Consider the following 23,923-nt stretch of genomic DNA (forward strand, 5'->3'; position numbering starts at 1 on the left):
TGTTTCCCCTTAAAGTGCACCTAATATACACATCCCTGAACACTATGGGCAATTTAGCATGGCTAATTTATCTAACACACACGTTTTTGGACTATGGGAAGAAACCAGAGAACCTGGAGGAAAGCCATGCAGACACGGGGAGAATGTGCAAACTCTACACAGAGAGTCGCCCAAGGCTGGAATCTGGCACTGTGAGACAGCAGTGCTAACCACTGAACCACCACACCACCCACGTTCTCACCATATAACTCACACAAGGTCCCCAACCCCACAACCCAGCAATAACCCATTTTCCTGGCTCTGTAACTGCTAAAAAAATTGCAAAATATAGAAACCAAGTGCAGGAGTAGGCCATTCAACTCTTCAGTCCTGCTCCACTTTTCAATGCGATGATAGTTGATTCTCTATTAAATGCCATATTCATATCCCACTTGTTACCCATACTCCTGGATGCCTTTAATTTATAATAATTTATTAATCTCTTGCTGAACACATTCAGTGACTTGGCTTCCAATGCCTTCGTTGGTAGTGGATTCCACAAGTTTACTAACTTTTCAATAAAAAAATCTTTCCTCATCTCAAAGCTAAGTGGTCTACCCTGTACCACAAGACTGTGTTCCCTAGGTTCCCATACTGCTCAACCAAGGAAAACATCCTCCTTGCATACAAGTCTGTCCATCACTGTTAAATCTTACCCACTTCATTCAGATCACCCCTCTCATCCTCAACTCTAGTTAGTACAGGCCTGGTCAAACCAATCTCTCCTCAAAGGACAGTCCTGCCAACCCCAGTATCAGCTCAGTGAATTTCCACTGTACTCTCTCAAGTTACCCTTTCTTTGATACAGAAATCAAAACTCCAGGTATTGTCTCATGGAAGGTCCTGTATAACCGCAGAAAGAAAGCCCTACTTTTGAATTCAAATCCTCTTGCAATGAAAGCCAACACATACTTGGTTCCTAATTACTTACTTTTAGAAGGCTGTTGCCAGGGATGGAGAGTTTGAGCAATAGGGAGAGGCTGAATAGGCCTCACAGGAATAAAGTTCACCAAGGAGGAAGAAACGGACAACAAACTCGCATTCCTGGACGTCACAGTCGAAAGAAAGGACAACTGAGAACTACAAACCTGCGTATACAGAAAACCGACAAACACTGACCAAATACTTAACTACACCAGCAACCATCCCAACACACACAAACGAAGCTGTATCAGAACACTATTCCAACGAACCACCACACACTGCAGCACAGACGAACTCTGGAAAACAGAGGAGAACCACCTATACAACGTATTCAAGAAGAACGGATACTCAAAAAATACAGTCCGCAGATTCCTCAAGAACAAACCACGACAAACAGACCAAACACAGCCGGAAACCCTAACCACCTTACCATACATCAAAGAAGTTTCAGAAACGACAGCTAGACTACTAAGACCCCTCGGAATCCTAGTAGCACACAAACCCACCAACACTCTCAAACAAAAACTAACAAACTTAAAAGACCCAGTGCAACCCATGGACAAAATCAACGTCATCTACAAAATTCCAATCAAGGACAGCCACAAACAATACGTAGGACAAACAGGAAGAAAGTTAGCCACCAGGATACACTAACACCAGCTAGCCACAAAAAAACACGACCCTCTCTCCCTCGTAGCCCTACACACAGATGAAAAAAAACTACGAATTCGACTGGGATAACACATCTATCCTGGGACAGGCTAAGCAAAGACATGCCAGAGAATTCCTAGAGGCCTGGCACTCCAACCACAACGCCATAAACAAACACACAGATCTAGATACCATTATCAACCTGTCAGAAAACAAACAGGAAATGACATCACCACAAACCCCAGGAACCCCATCCAGGACAAACATATAAATAGAAAGCAGGAGACAACAGCTTCGCTTCACTTGGAGGTCACCACTGATGATGTTACCTAGCCAGGTAAAGAAACGTCTGGATATCAAACCTACAGCTCAGCGAGCAAACCTACCCCCTAAACCTCAACCTGAGCTACAAACCTTCACAAACCTTGCAAAAAGTTCCCTTTATCCCATGACGTCTAATTGTGCCTACTAACCTTTTATGAGGGAAAATCCAAATCTACTTTATCCACTGGTTCTCCCTGATCGATTCTACTAGTTAAATCCTCAAAAACCTCAGTAGATTTGTTAAGTATGCTTGCCTTTCATGAACCATGCTTTCCAAGTGTTCTATTATCACGTTTTTTTATACTAGACTCTAGCACCCCACGACTGATGTTATGATAACTTGTCTGTAATTCTGTTTCTTCTCTCCTCCCTTTTTAAATAGTTGATTACATTTGTCACCCACCAATCTGTAGAAACAGCGCCAGACTCCGTAAAAGATGACCACCAACGCATCCAATATTTCCAAGGCCATTTCCTTTAGTATTCTTGGATATAGGAGGACAAAGTGAGGACTGCAGACGCTGGAGATCAGAGCTGAAAATGTGTTGCTGGAAAAGCGCAGCAGGTCAGGCAGCATCCAAGGAACAGGAGAATCGACGTTTCGGGCATAAGCCCTTCTTCAGGATTCCTGAAGAAGGGCTTATGCCCGAAACGTCGATTCTCCTGTTCCTTGGATGCTGTCTGACCTGCTGCGCTTTTCCAGCAACACATTTTCAGCTCTGATCTCCAGCGTCTGCAGTCCTCACTTTCTCCTCGAAGATTTTAACCTACTGCGAATCCTCTTGCAAGGATGCCTTCCTTGAAGAAGCTCTCTTCCTCCATTCCTGAAGAAGGGCTTAAGCCCGAAACGTCAATTCTCCTGTTCCTTGGATGCTGCCTGACCTGCTGCGCTTTTCCAGCAACACATTTTCAGCTCTATTCTTGGTTATAGATAATCAGAACATGGTGATTTGTCAGCACTATTTTCTTACAAATACTGATTTCGTTTAATTCCTCCTTCTCTTTAGACACTTTGTTCCCCAACATTTCTCAGAGGTTAATTATGCCCTCTTCACAAAGATCAAATTAAAGTACGAGTCCAATTTATTTTCAATTTCTCCTTTCCCCATAATAATTTCACAATCTTCTTACTGTAAGAGACCCATATGTGTCTTCCCTAATATTTTTCTCCTCACATATTTAAAGATTTTAGTCACTTTTTAAGTTCCTGTAGTTTTACTCTCTGACATATATCCCCCCCTCAATTTTTTTAAAATCTTTTTTTGCTGAATTCTACAATGCTCCCAATCCTCTGGCTTGTTGCATTTTCTGGCTATTTTATAAGATTCTCCTTTAGATCTAACACTGCTGTAACTTTTTTTGTACGCCACGTTTGAGTCACCTTTCCTCTTTCATTTTTGTGCCAGACCATAATGAATAATTGCGATAATTCATGTATTTCTTTTAATATGAGCCATTTCCTGTCGATCCTTTTAGTAACGTTCCTGAATCCATCCATACCAATGCACATCTCATATTCACGTAGTTCTCTTTATTTAGATTCAGAACCTTAGTTCTGGATTCAACTACTTCACACTTAGCTTAATGAAGAATTCCTACATATTATGGTCACTCTTCCCAACGGACCCCACAACAAAATTGTTAATTAATCCTTTCTCGCTGCACAGTAGCCAGTCTAGAATAGTCTGTTCTCTGAATGATTCTTTAACGTTTGGTCTAAAAACCATCATGTACACACTCTAGAAAATTCTAGTCCATTGCTAGTTTGGTTTGTCCAATCTATATGGAGATTTAAATCACACATGATTACAATTATACCCTTACTGCATGCATCTCTGATGTTTTGTTTTCTGCCTTCCCTACTACTGTTTTGGAGCTACAGACAAACCTCTAAAATGTTCATGTCCCTTGATGTTTCTCATCTCTACCCATTCTCTTTGCACATCATGATTTTCTGAGCCAATGTACTTCCTCACTACTGCATTGATTTTCTAACAATGCATTCCCACTTCCATTCCCCTTTTGCTTGCCCTCCTCGGTTTCCCTGCTCATGTTATCATACTGTTTACACTCTTCCCTGGCAGCATGAGCTAACACTCTCCAAAATGTTGGTGTTGGTCCTGTACCCTCCCACTTTCCTCAGAATCGTCCCAATGTCCCAGGAACCTGAATCCCTCCATCCTACATTATTTCTCAAGCAATGTATTCAACTGATATGCACAGTTATTTCTACTCTCGTCGGCTAATGACACTAGTAGTAATCCCGCAATTACTATCTTTACATTTTATTTTACATCCTAACTCCCTATATTCTGCTTGTATGGTCTCATCTCTTTCTTAACTGATGTCATTGGTATCGATATGTACCATGACCACTGCTGTTCACTTTTTCCCTTCAGAATGCCCAGTAATCACTCTGAGACATCTTTGACCTTGGCACCAGGAAGGCAACATGACATCCTTGAGTCTCTTTCGCAGCTGCAGAAATGATTCTTTTCCCCTTACAACCGAATCCCCATCATTCTAGCCTGGTCATTCTTCTTCCTCACCTCTTGTGTATCAGAGACACCTATGGTGTCATGGAATTGGTTTCTGCTGCTATCCCCTGAGAATTCCTATACCCTTCCCCCTCAAAATGATATGTTTGTTAGACAGGGGTGCAGCCAGAGAGGTCTCCTTCACTAGCAGCCTTCCTCTACTCTGCCTGGTGGTCAACCATCCCGTTTCTGCTTGCTCAGTCTTTACGTGCAATGTGACCATCTCCTCACTGAACACAAGCTCAAGGTCACGAATGCTCCACAGCAAAACCACCTCCAGCTCCAGCTCAAAAACATGGCTAGGCAGTAGCTGCAGGAGTCACACTTCCCACATGTGTCATCGCTAGGGACAACAAAAGTAGTTCCAGCACGTTTTTACTCTCATGACACAAGCCTTTGCTTCCTCAAACACAATTCTTACTCCCTAAATTTGCAATTGAATCAAACTGCAAAATGACTGCTAGTCAGTAAGCTGGTCTTGGAATTTCCTGATGGACATTAGGATTGCGTCAAATCATGTACTATAAACTTCCATTTTTGTTGTAAAGACACAGAAAAGAAACTTCAAACTGAGCACCCACTGGGTGGATACTTACTGTCCTCCTCTGTTCTCTGCTCCACACTCAGAGTACGAACCTTCACCTTTTCCACTGTGGTCAGGGATCGACGGGGATTCATCAAACTCACAGCTGCAGTGCTTAGGAACCTATTGGCTCGCCCCAGCGTCGGTGAACTTAACCAGCTCGGCCTGGCGAGACCTCCTGCGCCTGCAGCAGCACCACTCGGCCTCTGCTGGATTGAGGACACATGCAAAGAGGAAAGCAGAAATTAATGCTCGGGGGGTGTCATACAACTGCTCAGAGTTACACATCAAACCAGACACGTCTGGGTTCCTCTGCTCTCATATACTTTTTGACAGCTCATCCTGCAACTTTTGAACTCCTTCCTTTGATTTCCACTGTCCTAGTTAGCTTGTACCATCTGCAAATTTGAAAAATTGGCATTGTTTTTAGAATTCAAAACTCCAATGTAAATAAGAAACAGTAGTGGCCTTACAACTGAATCCAGATCACTCCATTCCACTTCAAGTCTTCAGCACACATTATTTATTTTCTGAATCCCCACAAAGCTATTGCCCTACAGATGATCTGCAAATTCACTCTTAGTAAATTCCATTACTTCACAGAAAATGGAACAAGACAAAGGTTAGTAACCACCTCTATTTAATAATTTTTCAAGAGTAAATGCATCACATCTGCCTGTTTCCAATAAGCAAGCACTTCCCCTGTATTTGGTAATTCCCTCATTATGATCATTAGTACCCCAAAGCTTTTCCTTGCCCTCCCTCATTACTGAGATTAAAGCTGTCCATAACTGGAAAATTCTTTATTTTGAGCCCTTCAGTCCATCTTAGATTTTTTTTTTAAACTTGCATGCATAAAACAAGGGGGAAGATGGTGGTGTGAAGGTAACCTCAGTGGTCTGGAGATCCAAAAGCCTAGGTTCATGCTTATGAGAGCTGGCAGCTGAATTTAAATTCAAGTAATAAATGTGGCATATAAATATTATTGACTGTTGTAAAAACTCACCTAGCTCACTAATTTTTTTTTTATGGAAGGAAATCAGCCATCTTTACCCTGTGTGGCCTACATGAGATTCCAAACCCATGACAATGTGGTTGACCCTCAACTGCCCTCTGAGGCAATTTGAGATGGACAACAAATGCTGGCCTTGCCAACGATGTATACGTTCCACAATAGAATGAAGCAAAAACAAAATCCATCAATTCTGTCATGTCATTCATTGCCTTTCTTAGTAAATACTTTAAGGAAGCAGTCAATCAGAATATTTACTACTATGTGCTCAACCTCAATCTTTAAACCTATTTGCACTTTTATAGTTTAATTTCTTCTTTGACTGAGCTTCAGGGCAGAGACGACGACCTGGGGGTTGCAGTGCGAGAGAGCGCGAGACTCACTGGAGATGTTTGTAGAGAGAGAGGAGGAGAACGTCTTCAAGGTAGGGAGGGTTCACAATAAGGTTAAAATCAACTCAACAAAAGTGAGAACTGCATATGCTGGAAACTAGAGTCAAGATTAGAGTGATGCTGGAAAAGCTGTGCTTCTCCAGCACCATTCTAATCTCCAGCATCCGCAGTCCTCACTTTCGCCTTCTTTGACTGCCTTATTATTATTATAGGACAGTTATGGCTTGTCTCAGCATTCACATACCTTTGCTTTGTATCTCTGATCGCCCCGATCATCCTTTCATGTACATTTTTCCTTGAGGCTATATATATGTCCCAGTCAATCCCTTATCATTTCTCCCTGCAGCTCAAATGTTTTTTTTTTCCCACTTCATGCTGCCGGTAATTTGTTACTGCATTTAAGTTCACATTTGTTTAGCCTTTTGACAAGGTTTAACACAAGAGATTAGGAAGGAAAATTAAAGCTTGCGATATCAGAGGTAACATATTGACATGGACGGAGAACTGGTTGGTAAAAGGAAGCAGACAGTTGGAATAAACGAATCCTTTTCAGAGAGTGGCAGGCAGTGACGAGGGGTGTCGCACGGTTCAGCGTTGGGACCCTCAGATATTCACAATAGAGGGGAACCTCGATTATCCGAACAAGGTGGGCGTGCACTATTTCGTTCAGATAATTGATTATTCAGTTAGTCGATTAAATGCCTTTCCTCTGGGGCTCGGAGCTATTAAAAATCTGCTCCCTGTTCAGGAGACTGCAGCAGCATACAGTGTGTGTGAGCCCCGTGTCCCCCACCTGCGCCTCCAACCCCGTCCAAAACCGCTCCCCCCACCCCCTAAGTTTTCTACTGCAACTTTTTGACAGTTTCCACACTTGCCCTGTACAGGACAATGTTGGAGAGATTATATGGGGAAGTGGGGGGGGGGGGGGGGGGGGGGTAGAATACACCCCTATGTACAATTCCAGGGAAAGTGTGAGGACAGAGAGAGAGGGCAGGCAGTCAGCCATTTGGAGGCAATCACTGTTGGAACCACGTCTTTGATGTAACGTTTCTATCAGGACCTCAAGATCTCCTTCAGATAATCCGATTTTCAGATAATTGGTATTCGGATAATTGAGGTTCCTCTGTATTCGCTAACAATTTGGATGAAGGAATGGAATGTAATATCTCTGATTTTGCAGATGACACTAAGCTGGGTGGCAGTGTGTGCTGTGGGGAGGATACTAAGAGGCAGCAGGGTGACTTGGACAGACTGGCTTAGTGGGCAAATTCTGAACAATATAATGTAATGTGGATAAGCGTGACGTTATCCACTTGGTCATAAAAACATGAAGGCAGATTATCATCTGAATGGTGGCAGTTTAGGAAAAGGTGAGGTGCAAAGAGACCTGGATGTCATGGTGGAACAGTCACTAAAGGTTGGCATGCAGGTGCAGCAGGTAGTGAGGAAAGCTAATGGCCTTCATAGCGAGGGGATTTGAGTATCAGAGTAAGAATGTCTTGTAACAGTTACACAGGGTCTCGGTGAGGCCACACCTTGAGTATTGTGTGCACTTTTGGACTCCTAGTCTGCTACAAATAAACTTGTTGGACTATAACCTAGTGTTGTATGATTTTTAACTTTGTCCACCCCAGTCCAACACCAGCTCCTCCAAACTCAGTCTGAGGGAGTCCAGAGAAGGTTCACCAGACTGATTCAAGGGATGGCAGGGCTGACATATGAGGAAAGATTGGATCGACTAGGTATTCACTGTAATTTAGAAGAATGAGGGGGGAATCTGATGGAAACATACAAGATCCCGATGGGACTCTACAGGCTAGATGCAGGCAGAATGTTTCTCATGTTGGGGGAGGTCCAGAACTAGGGGTCACAGTCTAAGAATAAGGGGTAAGCCATTCAGGTCTGAGATGAGCAAGAATTTCTTCATTTTGTGAACTTGTGCAATTCTCTCTCACTGGAAGCTGTTGGAGCCAGTTCATTAGATTTATTCAAGAGGTAGCTGGACGTGGTCCTTGTGCCTGAAGGGATCAAGCAGTATGGGGAGACGGTGGGAATGGGACACTGAGATTGCATGAACAGCCATGATCGTATTGAATGGTGTTAGAGGCTTGTCGGGCCAAATTCCTACTCCTGCATCTATTTTCTAAGTTTCTATATTTCTGTGCTTGTCTTCTTGATTTCTGGTATGTATTTAACCGACAAGCTTAGTACTGTACATTCAAAAGTGTTCCATCTATCCTCCACTTGATGTGTTGTTGAATATCCACTGTATTTACACTAGGTGCCCTCTCTTTCTCTGCAGTTAGTTTGGACTCCTGACATATCTGATCCAATAAATTTCATAGTTGTGACTGAATCCCTCAGGGCTGCTATAGCTTCCACTTCACGTTTCACAATTCAACATTAATTACCAGTTCGGACTGAGTGCTGTCACATGTAATTTTCTTGGTATGATGGATTATGAATATACTATTTAGAGATCCACTGTTTGTACAGTGAATTACCACAATAGAAGGGTATTTCTGTTCAAGGAGTGCTCCTGGGGTAGCAGATAAACATACTGCAGTACAGAGGAACCTTGATTATCCAGCAATCAATTATCCAAAGATTGGATTATCCAGCAAGATCGCAAGGTCCTGATGCTCGGCTAAACTGTGTTATCCAGCACTCAATTATCTGGAATTCGATTAACGGGTCAAAATACTGCCCATCCGTGTCCTTCAGATAATCGAGATTCCTCTGTACTTGGGTTTTCCTGCTGCATCAGTGTTTCTGGGCTAAAACAAGGTTTGTTTTATTTGAAGCACCAATACTGGTGCTTCACCATTATCATTGCCTTTGTTTTTTGTTCTCGACACTGTCTCAATCTGTTCCATTTTATCCTCATCAACAGCACAAAAAGCATCATTTTCCAGCTACTTTTAGTTCCGAAGATGTGTCATATTGGACTGAAATGTTAACTCTGCTAATGCAGTCAGTCCTGCTGAGTTTCTCCAGCATTTTCTGTTTTCATTTCTAGTATAGACGTGTTGGGCCAATTGACCTTTTTCTGTGCTGTAAATACTATATCAGAGGGTACAGAATCTGTAACAGAATCTACAGTGTAGATTTCACAAGTAAAGATTAATGGGAAGCTATTTGCACTTTATGTAGTTTCAATCACTACACACAAGATAAATTAGAAAGCATTCATAATATGTAGTGGTGCTAAGAAGATAACGTATAAATGTCTGACCAAGAGTTACCCTGTTAAACTGAAAATCTGAACTCAGCATCTTAAAACGCATACACTCCCTTCACACAATCCTTACAGTATTCTAGGCCAGCGATAGCTTAATCACTTCTTGGGACCTAACAAATTAAACAATCTTTGCAACGTCAGAAAAAGCTCGGCTGTGGTTTTGTACCTGTTGAGTTACACTCTCATCATCCTCATCCAAGTCGTCCATTGAAATGGCAGAGATCTCTGCAGGATCAATGATGATATTGGCTTTGGATGCAAGATCATCTACGAAAAATACAAAAGAATAAGGAATCGTCTTTATTCTCTGATACGTCCACGTCTCAAATGTACATAATATTAGAAATCTATGTAATCAAAACCTGCATTATTGTCAAACTTTATTTCAAAATATGATCCATAAACTTCCAATATATAGGTAGCAAAATGAGCTTAGTTTGTCCAATTGGAACACATATCTAATTGCTGATGGTGAATTACTTCTGAAGTAACAGTGAGGAACAAGTACCTTGTACAAAGCTAATTAGATGTCAGTTTTATTCCCACAGCACATCATAAAACTGATCAAATATTACCAGCACACATTCTTCATTTGTCATTTCCGTCTCTTCAATGAGTCACACAGCTAAAAATAACAACAAATCTGTGTAATAACTAAGGGGAGAAAACATAAATTCTCTCAATACCTCCAAAAAACCAGTTACTTAATTTTATAAACATCGACAGGACATTTCCTTTCTTTAACCATACCTCTATGTTTAAGAAAGTCTGTAGTTTAAGTCAATAATTTCACTTTATCCTAAATTATTTTTTTCTTGAACAGTTTCTCTTAGCCAAAAGTCTCTTGTGTATATATAGTACCGGTGCTTTTATTTTCTGCCTGAGCTGGAGTGACAAACCTCAGATTTAAGATGTAAGCTTGTACTGCTTAAAGTCACTTGCTGGAGAAGGTATCGGTAGTAAGCCGAATCTAGTCAACTCAAAGTGGAAAAACTAATGCACCACTAAAGTATTGCATTCGGGCTAAACAGGTCAATTTATCAACAGATAAAACATTCTGACAAAAGACATAATCCTATACTATCGGTTGAATCAGACAAGCGATTAACACACACTGTGTGGTTAGTCCGTAGCAGATTTTAGGAGAGATAGATCCTGACAGAAAACTATTGGATAAGAGAAAAATAAAGATAAAAGGTAAAGTTTAGATTTTTTTTTATTAGATTCCCCACGTGTTCCCTTCGGCCCAACAAGTCCACACCGACCCTCCGAAGAGTAACTCACTTCCTTCTGACTAATGCAACTAACACTATGAGCAATTTAGCATGGCCAATTCACCTGACCTGCACACCTTTTGGACTGTGGGAGGAAACCGGAGCACCCGGAGGAAACCCACGCAGGGAGAATGTACAAACTCCACACTGACAGTTGCCCAAGGTTGGAATCAAACCCGGATCCCTGGCGCTGTGAGGCAGCAATGCTAACCACTGAGCTACCGTGCCGCCCTTGAAAGTTGCCATAATCCCAGAGAACCATAAGGTTCAATAGAGGTAGGCAGCAGGTTTGGGTTTAGCCTGAGGGTCACCATTCCTCAGGTGAAGGGAGAGGTTGAGAAGAGTCCTTCGTGCTGCCCTCAGCTGCTGCAGGAATTGAGCATACTTTGTTGGCATCACTTTGCATTGCAAACCAGTTGTCAAGCCAAGTGAGCTAACTGACCTCTGCAAGACCAAATTACTCCGGTATTACAAATCTGAAATTACAACATTGTAAATTAGAGCGGATTCCTTCTGGAATGTAAATGGAACACCATGAGAGAGAGAGTATAAATCTGCCTTTTTAAGAAATATGTACTCAGGATGTGGTTGACATTGGTCATTTATTGCCCTTCCTCAGCTGCCCTGCAGATAGTCACGAGCCCTCTGTTTGATCTGCTTCTGTTCATGTGGGAATGGTACTCTAACAATATTATCAGTTAGGAGGATTCCAGGATATTGATCCAGTGATAATGAAGGAATATGCTCCTGCTGGGATGTTGTTCCCAGGTGCTGATGCTCCCCATGGTATTTCTGCCTTTGCCTTTCTTTGATGATAGAGGACACAGTGCTAGTACATGCTGTTATGTAACCATGATGTGTACTGCAATGAACATGTAGTTCATGCGTACTGCAGCCTTCCCATACTGCTCTTCCATTGATGTCAAAGCACAACCATTAAGATGAAGGAACTTTCACGGAGTCAAGCCACAGTAACCAAGCTGATGTGCTATCCTGAGAATGGTGTGAATTCAAAAGCCCATTTTACAACAGATTCCCTGATAGTTCAGCAAACACAGAACATTACTGGGGCTCTTATGGTGCAGTGACATTGTCCTTACCTCTGGTCTAGAAGGTTTTGAAATCTCTCCTGCTAGAGGTGGGTTATAAGATGACTGGAAAGGTTGGTTACATAGAAACACAGAACACCAGCATGTGCATCTGTCAAACTTTGTGTTTAAACACAAATCCCAAGACATGAAAAGCGCATCTATTACCAGTGAACTTCTTGTATGTATGCCTGTCTTTCATTTTATAACTGTCTGAAAGAGGGCAGTCTCAATTTTGACCTAGCAAGTTTAAAAATAGAACTGAAAATGTGTCACACTTGGGTGCAGGGATTTTTAAATGCTGTTGAAAAACTCAGGCTCTGAAACATGAAAGTGTGAGACAGGGATGTTACATGGAAGTTCTACTTTTCATCCTGCTCCTGAAGAATACCAAATATGGTACAGTTGATGTAATTTCAGTAAATGAGTAATCCAGAGGGTCAGGCTATTGCCAACAGGGACATGGGTCAAATCCTGCAATGGCAGCTGGTGGATTTTAAATTCATTTAATAAATCTGGAATACAAAGCCAAATCTCAGTCACAGCAACTATAGTGAGTGAACTAGATGGGTTTTTGCAACAACTTAATGTCCTTATCCAGCCTGCTATATGTGTAACTCCAGATCAACAACGATGCAGTTGACTTAACTGGCTTGTGCAATGGTCAACAAGCCATTCAGTTCCAGAGCCATTAGGGACAGACAAATGCAGCCCAAATTCCAGGAAAGAATTAAAAAGAAAAAAAAAACATAAAATGTGAGGCTCAAGTGGTATAAAAATGCAGGCAATGCACTGTATTATATGATATAGAATTTCTGAGCTAAACAATACTGTTTTGAGTATAGACGGTATGTGACTGAAGGTGAATAGCATTTGCACGTGGGGCATCAGGTATTGGTTTTGCAGAGTGCTGAAGAGGAACAGGAAGCCGTTTGGCCCTTTTAGCCATTGCCATCATCTGATGAGAGTATGAGTGCTCTGCAACTCTACACAACCTTTTCCCCCCATATTCCCTTAATATCCTGAAAGCTTGAATCACATCACCCCTTAATCTCCTGAATTAAAAGGATTACAACCCTCTTCTGCATAATCTCTCATTCTGGTGAATCTATGCTGCATTATATCTGTGGCCAAATGTTCCAATGTTTGTAACAGTGGTTTCATGTTTTGCTGAAAGGGACAAACATTTACTTGCAGAATAGAGTGATGCATTTACAATGTTGATTTTGGACAGAATGTTTGGATTAAACTGTTCAACCAGATGTAAAGCCCATTGATTGACCCTTGGCAATGAGGAACGCAGCTGGAGATAAAGCGTGTCAGACAACACACAACGAGGGTTATGAATATTATTAATATCATTGTGAGATAAGGGCAGAAATTCATTGTCTTCTAATGGTCAAGTAAATAACTGACAAGGAGGAGGCATGGCAGAAGGAACTGTACACAAGCAAATATCAAAAGTTTACGAGGGCAAGTAAAATGAAAAAGAAACATAAATAGTTGGGCCAATGAGATTTTTGGGATGGACGGAGCAAATAATATTAGACTTGCATCGATAAGCTGGTTAAAAAGAAATGTGGTCCGTTAGTTGAGTAAATTATTGTCATGTTTAGGCTGTTGTAGCACTGATGATTTAATCCTTTGCAGCTTGAGTCATGGTAATAGCATCAGAACGAAATTCTGAGTAAAGACAATGTTCAACGTCAAAAATCAGTGATTGGTTTAAACCAACATTTGCTGTTACCGAATATCTGACTGCCTCACTGCAAACAAATCAAAAGCTGCTTGACTCAATCAACATTCTCTGATGAGGAACAAGCAAGCAGAAGAAATATAGGGAGGTTTGTCACCAATCTCAAAGCTGAGAAGCAGCTGAAATAAACCCAAACAACTTTTCAGAAACTTGGTGACTTAAACTGATCCAGCTTCATGCTTAGTTTGTTCATTAACAGAAGATTAAATAGAAACTCCAAAGAAAAGCCAGTTTGAATTAAATATTTATTTTCACTCAGAGTTGCTAGTGTAGAACTACAATTTCGTGGAAAGCATCTTCATCAAAGGATTGATCTTCTATGGGCAGCACGTAGACTATTCCATCAACATTGTCATCAGCTTTTCACGATGATCTTTTGGCTCATCCACTTCCCTTTTATTACTCTTCCATCTGACCTTCCAATAATCAAATCTCTAAGCATCAATCTGAAACTCAATTCCACCAATCTACACTGGATTCTTTACTCAGCTTATCCAAAAGAGGAGTGTTGAATGTTCGAGAGATCAAAATATAGGAGAAACCTGCTTCAAACCTATTCTACCATTCCAGATGATCATGACAGATCATCTACTTAACTCAACCAAGTTGTACAAGATGTCAGTTCTGCTATAACGCAGTAGCTGTTTTCATGCAATAATAAGAAAATCGTGTAATAGCAGTACCATTGAAACTAATGGAACCGGAATCATTTATCAATCTCATTACAGCGAATTTGAATTAACAAAATATGCATTGTAGCAGAATGACCTGTATTCCCTTAGTATGCAAAAACCTATCTATCTTCATGTTTAATATATTAAATAACAGAACCTTCCTGGGGAAAGGATTACAAACATCTACTTATCATTAGAGTCATAGATTTGTACAGCACAGAAACAGGCCCTTCGGTCCAACTCGTCCATGTCGACCAGATATCCCTACCCAATCTAGTACCACCTGCCAGCATCCGACCCATATCCTTTCAAACCCTTCCTATTCATTTACCCATCCGGATGCCTTTTAAATGTTGCAATTGTACTAGCCTCCACCACTTCCTCTGGCAGCTCATTCCTTGACTTGACTGAATTCCACAACTCACCCCTCAATGACCAACTCATCACCCTGAGGCTGTTCTCTACTGCAGAACCCTTCGGCCGAGTTCAAGGAAGCATCCTCCAGCTACCCTATAAAGCACCTCAGGAATTTCGTATGTATCAATGAGATTACTTCATTCTCCTATACTCATGGAATTTTAGGCCTCGTCAACTCAATCTCCCTTCACTCAACCCAGCAATCAACAGACCTTTAGCAGACCTTTACTGTATTCCCTTGAAGGCAAATTTCTTAAGTACAGAAGCAAAAACTGTGCAAGTATTTCAGACATGGTCTTAGCAAGGCCCTATATTTTTGCAGGAAAGCTTCTCCATTGTGAAATGATTGGACTATAGGAATAAAAGCTAAGTATTTTTTGCTTTTCTAAATGCCTGCTGTAGCTGCATGTTAAATTTATAATTAATTTACAATGCCACCTACGTCTCTCTGAATACCAACATTTTTACCAGTCACCCTCACTATTTAAAAACAAATCTTATTTTCTATTTTTCTATGGCAAATAGATATGCTCACATTTTGACATTATACTCCTTTCTTGACCATATATTTGAACTATCTAAATTCCTTTGCATCCTTGTCACAGCTTACTTTCCATTTAACTTTGTATCATGAACAAACCTGCCTATATTACGTTCCATGCTCTCAAGAGTCCTTGATATAGACGATCCCAAACACTGATACTTCGTTAGTTTAGGGCCTACAAAGATGAAAATCTCACTTTATTTCAACTCTTGTTTTCTGTACATTAACCATTTCTAAATCCGTTCTAAGATATTGCCCCAATTCCACAAGCACCAACTTTGTACACAAAGTATTGTGTGGTACTTTTTAGTATTTGGATTTGCAGAAGACATTAACTACATCCAATGGTTTCCCCTTATCTACAACTTCAAAACATTGAAGCAGCTTTGTGAAACAGAATTTGTGTTTTGTAGATCTGTGTTGAATCTCCTTAATTGTATAATCATTTTTGGAGTGTTCTGTTACGGCACCTCGGATTATAGGTTCCACTACCTTCCTCATATCCTATTACATAAATCTTACCTAATCCCCACCTCTCGCTATTCTTTCGTAAAATAGCAAGGGTTATGTTAGCTACTTTCCAATCCATTAGGACTGATACAGAATCTAGAAAATGTGAGAAAATCAAAATCAATGCATCCTCTGTCCCTTGAGCTAGCATTTTTAAAAAAGCTAGAATTCCTACAAGTTCCCCATTTTCGCTAGACCCTTGGTCCACCATTATTTACAGAAAGATTTTGAGGTCATTACAGTGAATACAGATGTAAAGTAATAATTTATTTTCTCTGTAATGTCCTTAATCCCCTTTTTACATATTGTAAGGAAAAGGGCAGTGGCAAAGGGCTGGCATATCTTCTCATCATCAACCTAAAGTTTCTCTTGCATTACCTTGAATGCAAAATTCCCCATCCCCAAAATCATTCTGGTAAATCTCCTCTGCACCCTCTCAAGGACTCACACATCCTTCCTACAGTATGGTGGTCAGGACCGTGCACAATACTCTAAGTGCGGTCTATCAGAGTTTTATAAAGATGCAGCACAGTGTCCCTGCTTTAGGTGTCAATACCTCAAAGCCCAAGGTTCCATATGGTTTGCTAACTACTCCCTCAATGTGTCCCATCTCCTTTAAATGTCAAGGCACATGAAGCTCATGCCCTTCTATCCTCATGCACTCTTTAAAGTACATTTCTTATAATTTAGCTGCTCACAATGTAGTTACCTTCACATTGGGAAGAGTGAATGCAGATTAGGAAAATTAGGATTTTCTTTAGAACACCTCTGCTCAGTCTCCAAGCATGATCCTTAGCTTTTGGTTGCCTGTCATGTTTTACTCTCTGCTCCACTCCCACTTTGACCCTGCTGTCCTCAGGATCCTACACTGTTCCAGTAAAGTTCAATGGAAGTTCAGGGCACACCACCTTTTTTTTCACCTGAGGCACTTTAAAGTAATTTTGAAGTCAACACTGACTCCAATCATTTCAGATCTACTTTTTAGATGAAAACGACTAGTAATATTTCTGCTTTTCCCACTTATGCCTCTTTCATACCCTCTTGATTTTTTCGTTTGTCTCATTACATCTATTTTGCCTTACATTACCATTCTCTTTGGTCATTTAATTCTCCTGTCTTCTAGCTTATTGAAAACCATCACTTTTCCTTTATCCTTCCTCACCCCTTTCCCTGCCTCCTTATTTGATTAAAACACATTACATCTATCACACATCTAATTCTGACAAGATGTCTTGACCGGAAACATGAACGGTTTTTCTCTTTCTTGAAACATACTTCCAGTCCAGCTCAGAATCTTGAGTATTTATGTCTCGATTATCCTGAAATGAAACAATGCCCTTCAGAATCAGTGTCTGAATTTAATTTAGGATAACCAAACTATTGACCTGCATTGGTGCCTGTGTAAAGCCAAATTAGTTTTGTGAAAGTGAAGTATGAGCTAATACTTTACTTTAAAAAATAAAGTCGAAGTTCATGCTGCAATCATATCAACTCCCTTCAAAAAGGTGTTATTAGAAATTGTTTATATCTCAGTTATTCCAACTACTCCTACCTGACCTTTCTCAATATTTCTAAATGAAACTCTGCCTGTTAGGCCGTGCATTTCACTGGCAATATTATTCTGCTCCAAGCTAAGGAGGCAAACGTTATATATTCCACAGCACCAAATTTCAGTGAGAATTAAGACATCAGGGGAGGGATGTAATGGGGATAATGAATAATGTTTCAATTACAGGAAAAGAAAGAGTATGGGAAGCCAGGTATCATCTCAGCTGTAGGTATATGTAGCTGCAAGGCAGTTGTTTTCCCGACACTCCTCTACGGCTGTGAAACCTGAAGGACATATCACTGTGACCTGACAAAACTTGAGTCACAGCATCATAACTGTCTGTGGATGGTCCGCGAGATCTGGATGGGCCATCGCACAAACACCAGCATCTTTAGGAAGCAGGTAACCTGAGCCCTGAGGTGACTGTTCTGACATCATAACTGTACCAGACCAGCTACTGTATCAGAATATCAAACACTTCTTCCAAACAGCACTCACTATTCCCAGCTCGCGACTGGTCAAAGACCAATGGCTGGCCAGCACAAACGTTTCAAAAATACTCTGAAAGCCAGCTTGAAGAAGAAAATTGGCTTTGACCTCAACAGCTGGGAACAGAGTTCACTGAAACGCCTCAGTTGGCAAATTCTGCTCCAACAAAGTGGTACTGTTTTTGAAGCAGAGCTGATCATGAAGTCTGAAGATTCGGTGCTTGAAGGCAAGAAGAGAGAGCAAACCTCTCATTGATCAAAGACTGATGAAATGACTTAACAAATGACTGCCCTTTTCCTTTCCCCTACCAATGCTGTTTCTCCCCAAGTCTTTTATCTTCTACATCATTTAACTTGTACTGACTTCAGCCCTCACTCTCATATCTCCTCTCTCCCCCTTCTTTTTCTCTTTCACCATCCCTCTAACCTAGGGGTCCCACAGCAAGCATCCTCCTTGTTTGAAGAGACCCACCAGTAATACATGTAAGGAAGCACAGAGTGCTATGTCCAGACGGATGCAAGTAGGAAGGAGTTACAGCCATTAAAAGCAGAGTGCACTAAATGAATTACTTCATCATTTGGTATTTAGTTTCCTTAAATTTATAGCTTATTTTACAAAGTGCACTTTGTTGTCAGGTGTATTAAATTTGTCACTGCAGCAATCTAGAGATTGCAGATCTCAAATGTAAAATAAAAGAACACTCAAGGGAATCGTTCTGATTGACTTATGGAATTCCAGTAAAATAACTGCACCGCAGCCAAATCTGCTAGACTCAGCTCGAACATTGTCACTCCTGCATGTTGGACAGGTTTACGGCAGACAGCATCTGGGGTATCTCATGTCCCAATCAAGCATATTGGGCAACTGAACCAACGCCAGGTGAACTCCAATGCTCCTGCTGCTGGAAGTTTTCACTAAATCTGCCGCAGAAGTTTAACACAGGAGGTTGAATTTGCTGTTCGCAAAATCACCTAGCTCAGAAATAATGGATGGGATAAAGGGACAGATAAAGGGAACTAGGCCTCTCACTTATTCCACAATGATCTGCATCACTTAGAGTCCATTAATGTGCTTGACTTAAAATATCTAGTACAGAGGAAGAACTTTCTCAAATTAAAAGTATTCCCCTATCTAGCTTAATAAAAAGAAAATCCATTCAAATCTCAAATTTTTTATTTAGCAACAGATACATATACAGAATCATTAACACAGCAAAATATTCAGAGCTGCTTCACAATTGGAAGGCAGTCCTGATGAGATGGGATGAGAGATGAGGATTTGCCAGCATTCACAGAAACTCACCTTTAGAAAGTGGGGAGGGACGTAGAAAAGGAGAATTCTCAAGGAAGGGTATTTCACATTGGAGGAGCGAGATGGCTGTGCTATGGATGATACACAGCATAGAACAAGCAAAAAGACAGAGTGGAAGCAGAGATTGGTGAAATGCAGTCTTGATTTAGATCTGGGGTAGTATCTAAAGATGAATATTTACATACGCCATCATAGGTTATGAAAACACCTTTGATCATTTGTATCATCTAAAGCTGAAAGATGTGTTGCTGAAATGTGACACTGACAGTAAAGATTTAGATTCACATTGAGACCACACTGTGAGCATCAGACAAGAAAAGGGAGATTCAGACATTTTCAAGTGGAGAGCAGAGAATAGTAGAGCTATGTACTATAACAAAATTATTCAATCTGTAAACAAAAATATTTAGAGAATTAGAAGTAATTCCAGGTGTAAAACAAACCTTTGAAGATGTGGCAGCATAGTGTTAGTTGCAGAATCAGCAAAGGGCCTACAAAATTAACTCATAGATGTTTCTAGCACAGAAGTAAGCCATTCAGTCAATCATGTTAATGCTGGTCAGCACAAATTTAATTTCATTTTAGAGCTTTTGGCCCATATCCCTGGAAGCTATAGCAACATAAGTAAATATCTAAATACTGCTTAAATATTAAGAGTTTCAAACTCAACCACAATTTCAGGCAGTGAGTTCCAGAGTCTCACTAATCTCAGAGTGAAATAAATTCCCAACTCTCCTCTTATCTTAAATTTGTTTTATTCATTGATTCCTCTACTAACAGAAAAAGTGTCTTTTTATCCAGCCTAAATCCCTTACAATCTCATGATCTCTATCAGATCCTCTCTCAGCCTTCACTGTTCCAAGGAAAACAACTCCATTCTATCTAATCATTCCTCATAGCTCAGAGGCTCTGGCCCAGGCAGCGTCCTGGTACATCTCTGTACCCCCTTTAACACAATAACTTTGTCCCTATAATGCGATGACCAGAATTGCACATGGTACTGCAGTTGTGGCCTAACCAACATTGTATAGGTTTCCAGCATAATCTCTTTGCTCTTGTATTCTATGTCTCAAAGAATAAAGACAAATATCCTACGTGCCTTTTAGCCACTATATCTACCTGCCCTGCTACCTTCAGGTAATTTAAGGTCCCTCTGATCCTCAGTACTTTCAAGGGTCCTACTACTCATGGTGTAATCCCTTGCATTGCTATCCCTCCCCAAGTGCATTCTATCACACTACTCTAAGGCTGAAATCTGCAGTTTCGGCTATCCTTCTACTATTTACTCCTTGAATAGTGAATTACTTGATCATGCCCCGATACATTTAATCATTACTGCACAAACAGCAAGGGCCCCTGCACTGAACTATGTGGAACTCCACTGGAATCGGACATTCAGTCAAGAAATATCCCTCTACCATTGTCCACTGTTTCCTGCTTCTCAGCCAATTCTGGATCCAATGTGCCACTTTGCTTTGATCCCACAAGCTCTCATTTACTTGACCAGTCTGGTATGAGGATCTTTATCAAAAGCCTTGCTAAGATCCATGTGGACCACATCAAATGCATTACCCTCAGCAAAAAATTCCTGATTACCTCTTCAAAAAATTTGATCAAGTTTGTCAAGCATGACTTTACCCAAACAAACCTGTGCCTCTCCCAAGTGCAGATACATACTGTCCCTCAGAATTCTTTCTAATCACTTCCCCACTATGGAGGTTAGACTAACTAACTTGGTTAGCCTCTGGCCACAGAGAGAGGACTTGAAAGATATTGCCAGGATACTTGATATCTCCACCTTTGTCTTCCTCAACAACCTCGAGTAGAAGGTTGCTGAACCACTAATATCGTCTTTTACTTGATGTTAACGTCTTAGTAATAGGACTAAGCTATTCAAGCCTGTTCCCGTCATTTAATAGATTATTGCTGATCTGTGGCTGAACTCCATATATTTACCTTTGGCCCAATCCCTTAATACCTCGACGTAACAAAAAGTTATCTATCTCAGACTTAAAAGCAACAACTGATCTAGCATCAACTACCAGTGGAAATAGTTTATCTTATCTATCCTGGCTTTCCCTGTTAACATCTTGACAACTTTAATCAGATGACTCCTTAACTTCCTAAATTCTAGAGAAGAACAGGCCTGAATTGTATAATCTCTTCTCATAACTCAACCCCTTAAGTCCAGGCACCAATCTTGTAAATCTACTTTGTCCTCCAAGGCCAATATATCCGTCATCTAATTAGATTAGATTACTTACAGTGTGGAAACAGGCCCAGTCCCCCACCTTAATATCAATACCAACATTATCCTTTTCCATTGTGAAGACCAACAAAAGGAGCCATTGAGGACTATGCCTATGTCTTGATGGTTCCTATTGGGCCTATCCTTTCCCTGGTTACTTTCTTGCTCTTTATATATTTTTTAAAATTCTTTGAGTTTTCTTTTCTTCTACCTGCTAATGCTTTCTCATACAATCACTTTTCTTTCCTGATTTCCTTTTTAAGCCCTTTTACACTCCTTTAGAGTCTCTGACATACGTAGCCTCGCTATAAGCTTAACCTTTCTAACCTTTATGTCTCTTGGTATCAGGATTATCTGAACTTGGTCTCGCCCTTTGCCTTCTGGGAACATATCTGCCCTGTAGTCTTGCTATTACATAGATAAAACAAAATCTCAAAGTTTAGAATACAAATTGAGTATTAACAGAGAAGACAGAAACAATGATAGAAGAATACACTGGAAGAAACTACAGTGAAGACTGAAGTGGATGATTTCATACTGGAACAAGTCATTGGTAAAGTCACTGGAACAATCACATTGCAGATGTAATGTAGAAGTTAGAAGGAGACAGAAAATCAGGAGTAATTTTGGGAAAGTGAAGGATGTGTTAACAAGAATAAAATTCTAGCTTTGAAGTTCTTTAGAACATTAGTAGCTCAGGCTGTGGATGAGGTTGTTGACTGCTCACTGAGCTGGTAACTTTGCTTGCAGACAGTTCATCACCAAACTAGGCAACATCATCAGTGCGCCTCCAGTGAAGTTTTGGTGTTCTATTCCATTTGCTATTGTGTGTCACTGTTTGCTGGTGGGTGGTATCATATCCGGTCTTGGTTCTTAGTGATTGATATTTGAGGTCTAACTCCACATGTTTGCTAATGGAGTTCCAAGTTGAGTGCCAGGCCTCCAGGAATTCCCGTGCATGTCTGTGTTTGGCTTGTCCTAGAATGGATACATTGTCCCAGTCGGATTGGTGTCCTGTGTGTGTATGGACACAAGTGATAGTTGATCATGTCTCTTGATGGCTAGTTCTCTTCCGGTTTGCCCTATGTAATGTTTGTGGCAGCCTTTACACAGTATTTTGTTTATAACGTTGGTTCTGTTTTTGTGGGCATGGGATCCTTTGTACTCATCAGTAGCTGTCATACTGTAGTTGTCAGTTTGTGGGCTACCATAATACCTAGGGGTCGGAGTAGTGTGGTTATCATTTCTGATATGTCCTTGATGTATGACAGGGTGAATAGTGTGTCCGGTCGTGTTGTGATCTGTTGTGTAGGCATGGGTGGACTATGGTTTTTGGGTAACCGTTGTTTTTCAAGATGCCATAAAGGATTCTTCTTTGACTTTGCCCAGCTCCAGGGTGCTGCATCATGTTACAGCTTGCTTGAACAACATTCTGATGCAGCTTGATTTGTGGATGTTGGGATGGCTGCTGTTGTAATTGAGTACTTGGTCTGTGTGGGTGACCTTCCTGTATGCGTTGGTCTGGAGCTCTCCACTGACCTTGTTTTTGACCACTACATCCAGGAAGGGAAGCCAGTTGTTGTTCTCTTCTTCCTTGCTGAATTTTATGCCAGTGAGGATGTTGTTTGAGAATTTGAGAGGGTTTCTTCCAAGTTTGTGAGAAGGTTTATACCTCAGGTGCTCGTTGTTGTGGTTCTGTTCGCCGAGCTGGGAATTTGTGTTGCAGATGTTTTGTCCCCTGTCTAGGTGACATCCTCAGTGCTTTGGAGCCTCCTGTGAAGCGCTTCTGTGAAGTTTCCTCCGGCATTTATAGTGGTTTGTCTCTGCCGCTCCGGTTGTCAGTTCCAGCTGCCCATTGCAGTGGTCGGTATATTGGGTCCAGGTCTATTAGATTAGATTACTTACAGTGTGGAAACAGGCCCTTCGGCCCAACAAGTCCACACCGCCCCGCCGAAGCGCAACCCACCCATACCCCTACATTTACCCCTTACCTAACATTAAGGGCAATTTAGCATGGCCAGTTCACCTGACCTGCACATCTTTGGACTGTGGGAGGAAACCAGAGCACCCGGAGGAAACCCATGCAGACACAGGGAGAATGCGCAAACTCCACACAGTCAGTCAGTCACATGAGGCGGGAATTGAACCCAGGTCTCTGGCGCTGTGAGGCAGCAGTGCTAACCACTGTGCCACCGTGCCGTCGATGTGCTTATTGATTGAATCTGTGGATGAGTGCCATGCCTCTAGGAATTCCCTGGCTGTTCTCTGTTTGGCTTGTCCTATAATAGTAGTGTTGTCCCAGTCGAACTCATGTTGCTTGTCATCTGAGTGTGTGGCTATTAAGGATAGCTGGTCGTGTC

At 41.1% G+C, this 23,923-nt stretch overlaps 1 protein-coding gene across 3 annotated transcripts in view; it reads right to left on the bottom strand.

Moving 5' to 3' along the window:
• The window catches only part of rnf123 (ring finger protein 123), a 390,439-nt gene that overhangs the window by 251,555 nt on the left and 114,961 nt on the right, over window positions 1–23,923 (bottom strand). For 2 of the 3 annotated variants that reach the window (XM_087994538.1, XM_087994537.1), the window contains exons 22-23: window positions 9,870–9,970; window positions 5,072–5,267 (exon numbers count right to left, since the gene is read on the bottom strand). In XM_087994538.1, coding sequence (XP_087850664.1) covers window positions 5,072–5,267; window positions 9,870–9,970 — 297 coding nt within the window. The remainder of the gene's footprint in view (window positions 1–5,071; window positions 5,268–9,869; window positions 9,971–23,923) is intronic. The other variant, XM_087994539.1, reaches the window with a different exon arrangement.

This window comes from Chiloscyllium plagiosum, unplaced genomic scaffold, assembly GCF_037043375.1.
Source record: "Chiloscyllium plagiosum isolate Xiang-an unplaced genomic scaffold, Cpla_swu_hap1 HiC_scaffold_14, whole genome shotgun sequence".
NCBI lineage: Eukaryota > Metazoa > Chordata > Chondrichthyes > Orectolobiformes > Hemiscylliidae > Chiloscyllium > Chiloscyllium plagiosum.